At 44.1% G+C, this 13,237-nt stretch overlaps 1 protein-coding gene across 2 annotated transcripts in view; it reads left to right on the top strand.

The window, feature by feature from the left end:
• The window catches only part of RHOBTB2 (Rho related BTB domain containing 2), a 50,404-nt gene that overhangs the window by 10,948 nt on the left and 26,219 nt on the right, over positions 1 to 13,237 (top strand). Inside the window, exons 1-3 of one of the 2 annotated variants that reach the window (XM_073588901.1) lie at positions 8,300 to 8,755; positions 11,882 to 12,083; positions 13,078 to 13,181. In XM_073588901.1, coding sequence (XP_073445002.1) covers positions 8,745 to 8,755; positions 11,882 to 12,083; positions 13,078 to 13,181 — 317 coding nt within the window. In that variant the 5' untranslated portion in view covers positions 8,300 to 8,744. Of the gene's footprint in view, positions 1 to 8,299; positions 8,756 to 11,881; positions 12,084 to 13,077; positions 13,182 to 13,237 lie in introns of those variants that run through there. The other variant, XM_073588900.1, reaches the window with a different exon arrangement.

Genomic DNA, 13,237 nt, shown 5'->3' with positions numbered 1-13,237 from the left:
AGTAAGCACACCGGTCTCATTGGGTCCAAGAAATCTATCTAGAGGGCTTTTCAGGTTTTATTCTTTATTAGGGCACATCCTTGCACAAAAAAGAACAAAAGCAGCAGTACTTACCCCCTACCACTCCTTTAAGAATTTATAAAGTTTATATTCTGAAATCTGGTGATAGAACGGTCCTCTCGGCTTTTATAATCAGTGTCATAGGCTTTAAGAGGATTGGCATCCAGAGCTGTCTTCAAACTCCTCCTAGCAGTGGTCTTGTGAATAGGAGAGGATCAGTATGTCGGACACGGACCGATCTAGTGTATCACCACCTATCAAGAAGTACATGAGTGATAAACGGCACTGGTCGGAATACTTCATCTATTTTTTATATAGAATACGCAGAGTAATTTTGTTCATCCATTACATTACTTATACGGCACCAATTCTGAGTTGTAGTTTGTGTTATACTTCAGAGCTGCATTTAGAATTCTGCAAACGACATTTGTTGTCAGACTCGCCTTTAGCAGTTTAGCTGAGCTCCTACATTATAGTTCGTTTTTTACATCATAATGTGAGAATGCAAAAGCTGCAGAATTATGAATGCAGCCCTGGCTCATATTATAAGATGGATCTCAGGAACAGTACAAGATAATTAGTGTAATCTATTTACAAAAGGACTCAACTTTTTACGTAGGATGAAGTTCCATTTACACTAACAGATTTCTGCCCATAATGCTTAGTGATTGGCTATGTAAATAGTCATAGAATCATAGAATCGTAGAGTTGGAAGGGACCTCCTGGGCCATCTGGTCCAACCCCCTACTCAAAGCGGCGCTCATTTAAAAAAACCCTTATACTGGCCGATGCAAAATGTATGGGGTTGAGTGATGGCTACTGATGAGTTTCGTGGGCACATGATGGTGTTTTGTAAATCGCACCACTCATATATAATAACTCTTTGTGCAAGTAGCTCATAGTGACCTTGCAGTGGAGCCTCCCGGAGGGAATAGACGGCCATTATTGACAGGCGGTCAGAACAGGTTGTGAGTTCAGCAGGTAACAGAATGTCACTGAGCTACTTCTGCTGCTGATAGGATCAGACGATACAGAGAAAACAGTGTAAAAATGAAACGGTCGTCTGCACATAGTGGAATCCGCTGTGCTGTCATCTGGTCATCTGCTGTAATATCCAACCTGTCAGTCACAGTGAACTTGCAAAACACTGAGTGAGGTATGAGGCACGCAGCGGACGGCCATGATGCACTTGGGCTCCAGATTATTGGACTCTAGGGAAGGAAGGAAAATAAAAGTCGCTGCATTACGGGTTTAAGGACGGAGAACATAAAAGATTTTTCCTCAATTTTAATGTTGAGTTAGACTCGGCATAGCAGTAGGAATTTGGAGATTTTAAATTTTTCAATATCAAATTCATGTAGATTTATGGGTAAGAGTGATACATGGGACCCGTACTTTCTAAGGCCTCCTTCACATGTCCTTGTAAGTATGGAGCACGATGTTTGGACCGGCTGCAGGTCTCCTGACCTGAACTTAACATCTTCAAATGAGACTGCCAAGTTCAGGTCAGGAGACCCGCAGCCAGTCTGACCATCACGGTCCATACTTGTAAGACATCCGAATAACAATTCGATTTGTGCTGCCCTGATCCGCCGTCCAGTCTGGTAATCACTTTTCACTTCTGCGCCTCGTCATTATCATCCTGGGGCAACGCTGGTGATTACTATGTCAAGATGTCACAGTGGCAGGACTCATGGCGGCGAGGCACCATCATGCCATCATGGCCAGAGGTGCCCAGGAAGCAAGGCGCAGAAGTTAAAACCGAATGCCATGGAGGGCTGGAACCCCGGACTAGAACAACGTGATTCTCAGTACTTATTAACTCTAAGGTCTCGTGCAGATGACCGCAGTTTCGGTGCGAGTGCAATTTGTGAAAACACCGGATACCACTCAACTCTAGGTGTCCTTGAAAAAATCATCCAAGGACGGTCTGATTTTCAAGGACTGATGCAATGCCGGATCCTAGTCTGATTAGCATAATCGGACCATTTTTCTTGGATGGAGAACATGCGGTCGTGTGACCCTAGCCTAAATGTGATGAGGACAGGGTACAATCCATGGATCATCTCCATTATGACCCTCAAGAAAATCCCTCACTGGAAATACATCAAACAGTTGGGAATGCCGATATTACTTTTGTAAGGTATCGGTGGCCTCCTTGCTTTTAGGGTCCGCATACTTGAGGGGAACGATATCATTGCTGCAAGTGTGGAATGAACTTTCTATGAGCACCCACTTTATGTCGCTTTGTATACAGGGATCTCCGTGTCCTGATTGATGGTCATTACTTAGAAACGTCACGGCCTCGGTTCCTCAGGATGTTTTTCTGTTCTCAGCATCTCTTTGTCCCTTTTCTATGTGACACAAGACAGGACCGGCATATTCTGGATGGAGCAAGATAAGGGCATGTGCGGAGCTCACATCTCGTACCATTACACATACGTAACTGGAGAAGAAGCCTAGGTGCAAAAACAAGGAGGAACAGGTTTAATAAATGCGTGATGTCAATGGAAGTGGTGAAAGTGCAAAATGCCAGATGTAGTGATCTGTACTTGGGGATGTTCAGTGCTTTAGGGTGTTCCCGGTATGTACAGAGCAAAAGTGTTACAAGAAAAGACAGTAGGTGAACCGAGGGCAGGGTCATGAACGCCAAGTGATGCATGTGGGTAGTGAAGGCAGGCCGTCTGACCTCACAGAAGGTGTCAGGACAGTCTCAGACCGGTCAGAGAGCCCATGCTGACCCCTGACCACCACCGAAAGTGTCTACTATGGGCACATGAGCATCAGAACAGGACCATGGAGCATTAGAAGGTGTCTGGTCTGATTAATCGCATCTTACACCCTGTGAACGGCCGGGTTCGTGAACATCACTTACCTGGGGAGAGATGGCACCAGGATGCGCTATGAGAAGAAGACAACCCACGGAGGCAGAGTGATAGGGAACGTCTGCTGGGAAACCGTGTGTTCTTGCATTGTGTGGAAGTCACTTCGACCCGTACACCATACATTTTTGCAGACAATATTCTCCAGGATGATTCATGGGGGGTCCTGAGGAATAGACCTCCCCTCTAAAGCAGGCCATACACATCAGGTGGCTGTCTGCTGACCAATGCTTGGGTCAATCGTTTGGCTGAAAGCCATCTCAGCTGACTCTCCCATACACAGGACGCTCATTTGGCTGAGCGCTCCTATGTTCTCTATGAGAAGACCACCGACTGACTCGTCAGCCGTCGGCTTATCTCCTGGAGATCACCAGTCTGAAATCAGACATGTCCGATTGAAATCTCTCCCGACTATCAGTCGACCGGTGCTCCCATACACATTAGACCGTCGGCTGAAGCCATCAATATCGACAGGTTCAGCCAACATTAGTCTAATGTGTATGGGGGTCTTAAGATGTCTATATTTACCAGTTTATGAAATATTCCCATTACATATTGTAATAATGAGTTATTTCAGCCTGGGGCACTTAGACTGGGGAAATTTCAAAAAAATTGTCTCCACTTTCTCCTATGTGACAGGCAAATGTCCGAGTGTGGTACGATTTTTTTTTTTTTTTTCACGGACCCATTGGCCCAATTAGATCCGACCCTCTGATCAAAATTGGACTCATCCCCGATATTTTCCGCAGACCAATCGGTCCTAGGAAGAAAATCGGACATGTGAATTCACACATAGAATATCACAGGTGAAAAATAGGGATAGCACTCATACATGAAAATCGGCTGTCTGAATTAGTCCTAATGGGCAAAAATAGAGGAGTGGTTCTGCAGGTGGGGACCACAGACCACATCTCAGTACCAATGCTTTCTGGCTGATGTTTTGGTCACTTTTGAATGCTGGTTATGCTTTCACACTCGTGGTAGCATGAGGCGGACTCTACAACCCACACAAGTGGCTCAGGTAGTGCAGCTCATCCAGGATGGCACACCAATGCGAGCTGTGGCAAGGTTTGCTGTGTCTGTCAGCGTAGTGTCCAGAGGCTGGAGGCGCTACCTGGAGACAGGCCAGTACACCAGGAGACGTGGAGGGGGCCGTAGGAGGGCAACAACCCAGCAACAGGACCGCTACCTCAGCCTTTATGCAAGTGGGAACAGGAGGAGCACTGCCAGAGCCCTGCAAAATTACCTCCAGCAGGCCACAAATGTGCATGTGTCTGCACAAACGGTTAGAAACCGACTCCACGAGGATGGTCTGAGTGCCCCACGTCCACAAATGGGGGTTTTCCCTCACAGCCCAACACCGTGCAGGACGCTTGGCATTTGCTACAGGACACCAGGATTGACAAATTCGCCACTGGCGCCCTGTGCTCTTCACAGATGAAAGCAGATTCACACTGAGCACATGTGACAGACGTGACAGTCTGGAGACGCCGTGGAGAGTGATCTGCTGCCTGCAACGTCCTTCAACATGACCGGTTTGGCAGTGGGTCAGTAATGGTGTGGGTTGGCATTTCTTTGGAGGGCCGCACAACCCTCCATGTGCTCGCCAGAGGTAGCCTGACTGCCATTAGGTACCGAGATGAGATCCTCAGACCCCTTGTGAGACCATATGCTGGTGCGGTTGGCCCTGGGTTCCTGCTAATGCAGGACAATGCCAGACCTCATGTGGATGCAGTGTGTCAGCAGTTCCTGCAAGATGAAGGCATTGAAGCTAGGGACTGGCCCGCCCGTTCCCCAGACCTGAATCCGTTTGAGCACAAATGGGACATCATGTCTCGCTCCATCCACCAACGTCACGTTGAACCACAGACTGTCCAGGAGTTGGCGGAAGCTTTAGTCCAGGTCTGGGAGGAAATCTCTCAGGAGACCATCTGACGCCTCATCAGGACCATGCCCAGGCATTGTATGGAGGTCATACAGGCACGTGGAGGCCACCCACACTACTGAGCATCTTTTCCTTGTCATGAGGCATTTCCACTGAAGTTGGATCCGCCTGTTATTTGATTTTCCACTTTGATTTTGAGTATCATTCCAAATCCAGACCTCCATGGGATATTCATTTTGATTTACATTGATCATTTTTATGTTTTATTGTTCTGAACACATTCCACTATGTAATGAATAAAGATTTGCACCTGGAATATTTCATTCAGAGATATCTAGGATGTGGGATTTTAGTGTTCCCTTTATTTTTTTGAGTAGTGTACATTGTGTTTTGCATCGGAAGTCCAATCTGGATTGGTGGGAAACACTTAAAGAGATTTTGAGGTTCTTTAAGGCTGTACATTACCTATAGCGGGTTTTCTTCCCAATGCGAGCTAATCTGTTCACCCCTTTAAGAAATTACAACCGTTAACGGTAAAAATTACAGCTCCCGCAGGGGTTGTCATAGTATAAGTGATGGGCATTTATATCATTGTCTGATATTCCAGGCGTTGGGAAAGCTGGATCACGACTGAGGACATTATGGTCATCATCTAGTATTCCTTGAAATTAGATGTAATTAAAGGGGTTGTCCGCTTTTGTGTATCATTTTTTGCCCTTTGGTTTTATTATAAATTTTGCACCATTTTTTTTTTATGATCTCTTTGTTTCCCTTCACATTCATCTTTGATGTGGTCTATGGTCATAAATCAGCTAATAAGAGGTACAAACTCTCCCATTGGACAGTTGTAGCCAGCTCGCTGACAGATTCTCAGTTGACTCATTCTGCAGCCAGCAACAGACAGCACGTAACAGAGGATGTAGAAGGCAAACGGTGCAAAATTTTTAATGAAACCCAATTCTAAAAATGATTTTTCGTCAAAAATACATGCATTTAAGTAAGAAAAAAAAAAGATCCCTAAAGGTGGACGATGTAATGACTTTTATTCGCTGCCGATGTTTTATAGGCAGTGTCAGATTTTTCCTGCTGCTTTGTTCTGGTACAATACGCTGCCTGGTTACCTTATGTGAACCGTGCGTGGTGTTATATAATGTCCCACGTCACGTCTCCTGACTTCTCCTCCAGCCCTGCCTCCATTTCCTCATCTCCTTCCAAGCCTGTGCGTTCCTAAGCAACTTAGTGTTATAAATGCGACTACTCCCAGCATGCGCAGCCTGCTAATATTTGCATATTATGAATATGCAAATCTGACAACCCTAACCCCAGTCTTCTCATATGGCCAAAAAAAACATCACACATGGTCAGGGATATAAATATTTAACCTGCTCGTTTCTTTTGGACGCCTGCATGTGCCATAATTAGACGTAATAGAGGCCACTAATCTTTAATACGGATTAACCGGGGGAATTACTGCCAGGTTTTATACTAATGTCCTTGTTTTCCATGGTAAATTGACCCCTAATTACACAGTAGAGGTTTGTTCTGGAGATTTAGCTATGGGAAAAATATGCAAAATGCTCCAAAAATCCACTGCAAATCCAGAGGATAAACTATAAAGTATTTATACATTTTTTTGTTCTATTATTTTGACTAAAGGATGAAAGGGTTTGCAGAAATAGCGCCACTCTTGTACACAGGCTGCGTGCGGTACTGCACTCAACTAAAAGCAGCTCCACTTGGTACAGTACCAAATGCCGCCTAATCAAGAGTGGCGCTGTTTCAGAAAAAAAAAGATTTGGTTCTACCGCTGATCAATCCCTTTAAGAGTTTTATTTTATTATGCCAAGGGATCTTTATGCTACTTTTTTTTCCTGTCATCTACATAACCTATATGACCTGGATGGAGTTAATGGATCATTTAGGAAACACCCAAGTGTCAAACGTACAATTATATCCAAAAGTGTAGTGTTGGGTAAGAGAGGGAAGCAGCAGAAAGATCTTCTCCTGGGAATGAATCCAGACGATCCAAGGTGGGAGCCGGAAATCACGGACAGGATGGATTTGTAAGTGATAGGGGGCATTTTTTTGTGGCATCGGTTGTGTCCACAACGTGGCTATAGCCTGGGCGTTTAGACTTCAGTAATCTGTGGCCTCTGAATGGGAGCCCTGAGGACCACTTCTGACCCGACCACTTCTGTGGCTCCTCTTTTCATTAGCCAACCTGGAATGACGTAACGCAGCACTGATGATGTCATGCCAAACTGGCTAACCGAAATAAAAATCATGGATGCCGACAGGTCAGAGGTGGTCCTCAGGGCTCCCGGCCAGGGGCCACAGATCACTGACTCGGCTGATGGACTAGTTTCCAACTCAGGTGTCACATTAGGGGCCTGTGCAGATTCGTCTCGTTTTTTTCTGCGCAGATTTGTCATATTTATCTCTGCAGATTCGTCTCATTTTTTTCTCTGAAGATTCATCCCATTTTTTTCTCTGCAGATTTGTCCCATTTTTTTCTCTGCAGATTCGTCTCATTTTTTTCTCTGCAGTTTCGTCTCATTATTTTCTCTGCAGATTTGTCTCATTTTTTTCTCTGCAGATTCGTCTCATTATTTTCTCTGCAGATTTGTCTCATTTTTTTCTCTGCAGATTCGTCTCATTTTTTTCTCTGCAGATTCGTCTAATTTTTTCTATGCAGATTCGTCTCATTTCTTCTGTGCAGATTTGTCTCGTTTTTTTCTGCGCAGATTTGTCATATTTTTCTGTGCAGATTCGTCTCATTTTTTTTCTCTTCAGATTCATCCCAATTTTTTCTCTGCAGATTCGTCTCATTTTTTTCTCTGCAGATTCGTCCCATTTTTTTCTCTGCAGATTCATCTAATTTTTTCTATGCAGATTCGACTCATTTTTTCTCTGCAGATTCGTCATATTTTTCTATGCAGATTCGTCACATTTTGAAGTCTCATGCACATGTTTCTTTTTTTTCCCTTGCAGATTTAAATCTGCAGCATGTCAAACGTTTCAGTGTTTTTGCCACGGATTTCACTACTGATAAGTGGGGAAAAATCTGCACCAAAAACCACATATATAAAAAAAAACCGCGCCTATTTTTCCTGCCAAGAAATGGTGCAGAAATTTCTGCGCCAAATAATTAACGTGTGCACGTTATCCTAATTCCCGGATGCCCTCTGTGGCCATTTCCCCCTGCCGGCAGCTACATTCCAGATCCGGATTTCTCTACGGATGAGCGATACTTCCGAAATACAATAGTGTACACTCGGAGATGTGATCGCAGCTCCGGTTCACCGTGTTCTGCACGCCAATTCTTTTCCATAGATGTCAGCAGATTAAATAGAGAACATCCTGATCATTTGCAGCAGCTGCATCTGGATTTTTCCGAGATGTCTATAATGCCGCGGCGCCTGCAGATGGCACTCAAGACTTTCCTATCCAGTGGAAATAGAAATTCCTCCCCTTGGTTGGAAACACATCTCATACATATGCACGCACACCTCCTGGCTGGAAATGAGGAATCGCAACCTGCGCCCATCACAGCTACAGACACTCACATCATGACATGGGGCTGCAGTATACGGATACATAGACACAGCTACCCGCATTGATATCCAGGCTACACCACACACACACCGATACATAATGCACACTAACATGGCACTGATAACGTGACGTGCGTATACAGTGCCATCCCATAGGCACAGAATCTGTTCTCGGATCTGCAAGGGCAAAATCCATCAGGCATACACACGCACATTGCAGCTCGGACGTGTGTGCCCTGTGCAGGCATGGCATGGATATATGCACATACCAGCGATACACACGTGTAGTTATAGATAGGCACATATACCCATAGCCGTGGCCTGACGATTTCCGGACTGCAGAGAGGATGCGCGGGTGACAACATGGCTGCCATGTATGGGACAAGCACTGGGTGTAGTATCAGCTGTGTGTGTGATGTCGGTGGATGACGGCTTATTATTATGGGGTCTTGTGATTTATATTGCATGCTATGATTGGGAGGGGGGGTCTGTTTATGTGATATTACAATAGTATGTGCCCCCCATCCCTCTCCGTCCTGTGATTTTCCAGCTATGGTTTCTTTCGCTCCCAAACTTTGATCCTGAGTCGTAAGAATGTGACCTGATTCTCGGCATAATCTGAAAGGCGAGAGAAAGTTATTATTTTTTAACCAGGCGCAGAACCCTAGAGACGCCGTATTCTGCAGCGTACTATGACCTGGATTTCTCGGCTGCTCCAATAGTTTTCATTCTTAGAAATGCTGAGCAGGAAGTTATGCGATTTTTTTATCCGATCAATGTTAGCGCTATATAAAAATAAAGATTATTATTATTATTATTAATGGTATAATTCATATACAGTATACTCGCCGTACAGAACGGAGGCTGAAATGGTCAGGGTACGGCAATGGGCTGCATTATTGCTCCTTCCTTACCCAGTTTAACCTGCAATCATATGTAAAGCATTGTTATATTCAGGGAACCAATGCAGAGTCTACAAAAGACTTCCCCTATTATTTGTGCCTTATAGCAATGGTCTCCTAATATAGGGAGATCAATGCAGGTTTCTGGATGTGGCGCAATCTCTGCACCCCTATAATAGAAGGGGCTATCCATCTCCTCTCGCTTCTGCATGAACAAGGGGAACGTGTTACTAAAGTGGCATCCACTGGCTTTTGCAAGGTATTGCCAGGTATTCTGCCCTCTGACTTATTGTAATATTAGGACAGGTGCACGATATATATGCCAGCCATGCACGAGATCTAGCGGAAGTGAGAAGTGCTACTCTCTCAAGTCGTGCCATGTGACAACGCGGCCCAGCTATATGTAATATACGCAGCTCTGCTACATCTGTATATTTATTTTTTATTTTATCATGTCATTATAGATATATAGGTGAGTGTGTCGCATTCTGAGACTTGTAGTTTGTATCATCTAGACAAGCGCAGGTTGTCCGGATATCACTGGAACATCAGATCTGCTTGTGTGAATGGTAGTATACAGCGTGCACATTCAACATATTCCTAGGTATAGGTTGGTATAGGTTTTTGTTTTCATACTTGTTTTTGTTTTTTTACAGTGGTCCCCTATGGGTAATGTGTATATACTGTTTGTACCTTACATCATAATAATATATTGGGGAAGCTTGTCAACAAGGAACAGACTCAGCCTAAGGCCGGACCAGTCATGGGTTTCTTGACCCGAGCTCAACAGCCTTATATATGCTTATGAAGGCTTTTCATTTGGATCAGGAGACCCACAACCTATCTGGAAGTCATAGTCTATACACAGACCGTGAACTTAGATGTGTCTTAGACCATTTTGCAAATTGCCTCTTCAAAGGGGAAGAGGACTTGAACTCTAGTGCCACCTACTGGAAGTAGCAATCCTAAAAGTCAATATCGACCCTTTAACGAGCCTTTCCACATGACTTTGGATAAAAGCCTAACCAGAATCTCAGTTTGTAGACATGGTGTTTCGGATTGTTGCCCCTCCTCAGTTCAAAGCATGAGATCTGATTTGGCTGTATGAGAGACCTCTGATTGGGATCTAAGGGGTAACGTTGTGACATGCCAGTTTAAGGAGACTTATAGGCCATGCAATGCTCCTTTGAGGCCAGTATTACCCATCTTTTATGGCTGCAAGAGATCTATGAGGTGGCTGGTAGACTCGCAGTCAGGCTGGACTTGTGGTCATAACACATATGTTAAAACTAGCTTGCATCATGGCCTAAAAGAAATGTCTTGTGCCAGGTTGCGTTGCTTTATGGGCTGTACATTGTGTGGCCCGGCCTGTACGAGTAATACAGGTCACTTAATGTCCTTATTTAGGAATCAGTGGCCATTTTGTTGTAAGAAACATAACAAAATCCTTGTTGGATTATCTCTTGGCAGCTGAATAATAAATCAGCATGCTGAGCATGTCAGAACTATGCCGTGATGACGATCAATATCCATTATATTATTGCAAGTTACCGACTGGCTATGAACCAGTCGCATCAGTGAGACGCATTAGATCCTTGCCATTCCTTGGCTGCAAGCAGAGATCTTGTAATACACGTTGCATTTCTGCTGCGTTTTGTATGTAAGTTAAAAGCTGTCTCCCCCTGCTAGTTTTACATTTGCAAGTGTGTATTTTTTTCATGAACTCATATGAACTTTTTTGGTTCAGAATAGTCACTATATTTCAAACATAAAAAAAAACTTTTTCCCTTAAATAATTTGATCACATTGCACTTTTTTTCCCCAAAAAATATTTTACGGTTTCAAATAATTCTTGCGTTGGTGGCCTAACACCTGGTATGGTAGAAACAAGGCTGAATTTTGGGATCCTGAAAAACAAAGCAAAAAAAAAAAAAAAAAACACAGAAGAAAATGGTGCAAGAAAAGCAGCAAAACCTGCCTTTTGCCTGCAGCTTTTTCACTGCCAAGTGATCAGGTTTTGGCTACAGGTAAAAAAAAAAAACCAGCAAAGAAGCAACGTGTGAACATAGCCGAGTACGGATAGATAGATCCAGACTGGTCGCGGGTTCCCTGGTCCGAACTCAACAGTCTTATATTAATATATGATGGGATGGAGTTCGGATCAGGGACTTGCGGCGGTCCGGACATCATGTTTGGAACGTAACTGTCGAAACTGGGAAATGGTCAGAGGGCAACAAGTTCCGGGTCCATCCCTGGTGCGATGGTAATAAATAGGCAGCAGAACTCATTTTAAAGGGTTTCTCCACTTTGGACAATCCCTACATGACGATATTTTGATCACAAAGCATACCCCTAATGGGTCCCCAGCGATCAGCTGTAATCTGTGGGGAAACCTGGCAGTAAAGACCCCATACACATTAGATAACAGTATGTTTTTCTACCTCACAAAAACAATCAAATATGCCCAATTTCATTTGATACGACGATGTGTGTAAATGGTCGGCTGAATGTGGCATTTACTTTGCAGTCTGCGCCACGTTATTGGATGATAGTACGGATCCCATATAAACCTCATTTTGTCTTTCCGCCACTGTACAGATCCCAGCTGCTGGACACTGATATGGATTATGAGCGTCCCAATGTTGAGACGATAAAATGTGTGGTGGTCGGAGACAACGCCGTCGGGAAGACTCGTCTGATCTGTGCTCGGGCATGTAACGCCACCCTGACACAATACCAGCTTCTTGCCACACATGTGCCAACTGTCTGGGCCATAGATCAGTATCGTGTGTGCCAAGAGGTAAGTATTCAGTACTGGGGGGAGTCCTGGTATAAGGGGGTTAGTGGCTTTAAAGGAGGTCACTTTTTCTTTTACACTTAAATGCATGTATTTGATGCTAAAAAAAAGCAATTTTTGAAAGTTGATTTAATTAAAATTTTTGCACCGTTTTGCTTTTGCTCGTTGTATCCTTGCACATTCAACTTTGATGTGGTCTGTTATCATAAAACAGCTGAGAGAAGCTCAAAAAGAGGCAGATAAAAGTATTTGATTGTCAGAAAGAGCTCACTGATGGATTCTCAGTTATCTCATTCTGCAGCCAGTTATATACAGTGCAACACAGGGGCTATTGAGGGCAAGCGGTTTATTACATTTTTAATGAAACCCAATTGCAAAAATTATTTTTAGACATTTTAAGGAGTTGTCCAGGCTTGGCGTTTAAGTCTGCAGTCAATCTACTGTATGTGAATCCTCATAGTGCACACTGTTCTCCTGGAACGGTCGGACATGTAACCACAAGTATTCGATTTGTATACTTCTGGCCACATTCCAACTAGACATGTCTGGCCTCGCTCAATACACTTGTATAGAGTGAGCCCGCACACTTCTAGTTGGTACGTGACTGCATGTATACCAATACTTGCTTTCACACGCCTGTTCGCTCTCGGAGAATCCTCTCAGCGCGCACAATGAGGTCGCATACAGTAACTGCAGACTTGAACCTCAAGCCTGGACAACCCCTTTAAGTAATAAAAATGTGCCGAAAGGTGTACAACCCCTTTAAATACAGAAAACCAGGCTAATATCTTCATGGAGACCGTTCTAGAAGGTTTTACCATTTTTTTCCTATAGCATGGTCACTGATCCCAGAAGGTGAAGTGAGCCTTGAAATTTATGTGCATAGTTAACTATAGAACATACATGAATACCTTTCCCTATTATGAGGGGAGCAATCAGGGACTTATAGAACGTTCTCCTGAGATCCTTACCCTCTTTCTCTTCCTCCGTGCTGTAGGTGCTAGAGCGCTCCCGAGATGTCGTGGATGATGTCAGTGTGTCATTGAGGCTTTGGGACACTTTTGGAGACCACCATAAAGACAGACGATTCGCGTATGGAAGGTATAATAAGGTCAATGTATAAACCCCCTATCACAAAATCACACTGCTCTGTCTGT

The sequence above is a fragment of the Dendrobates tinctorius genome, unplaced genomic scaffold (assembly GCF_039654945.1).
Source record: "Dendrobates tinctorius isolate UK_male_01 unplaced genomic scaffold, ASM3965494v1 ptg000104l, whole genome shotgun sequence".
Classification (NCBI taxonomy): Eukaryota; Metazoa; Chordata; class Amphibia; order Anura; family Dendrobatidae; genus Dendrobates; species Dendrobates tinctorius.
This window is presented reverse-complemented; position numbering and strand designations above follow the sequence as displayed.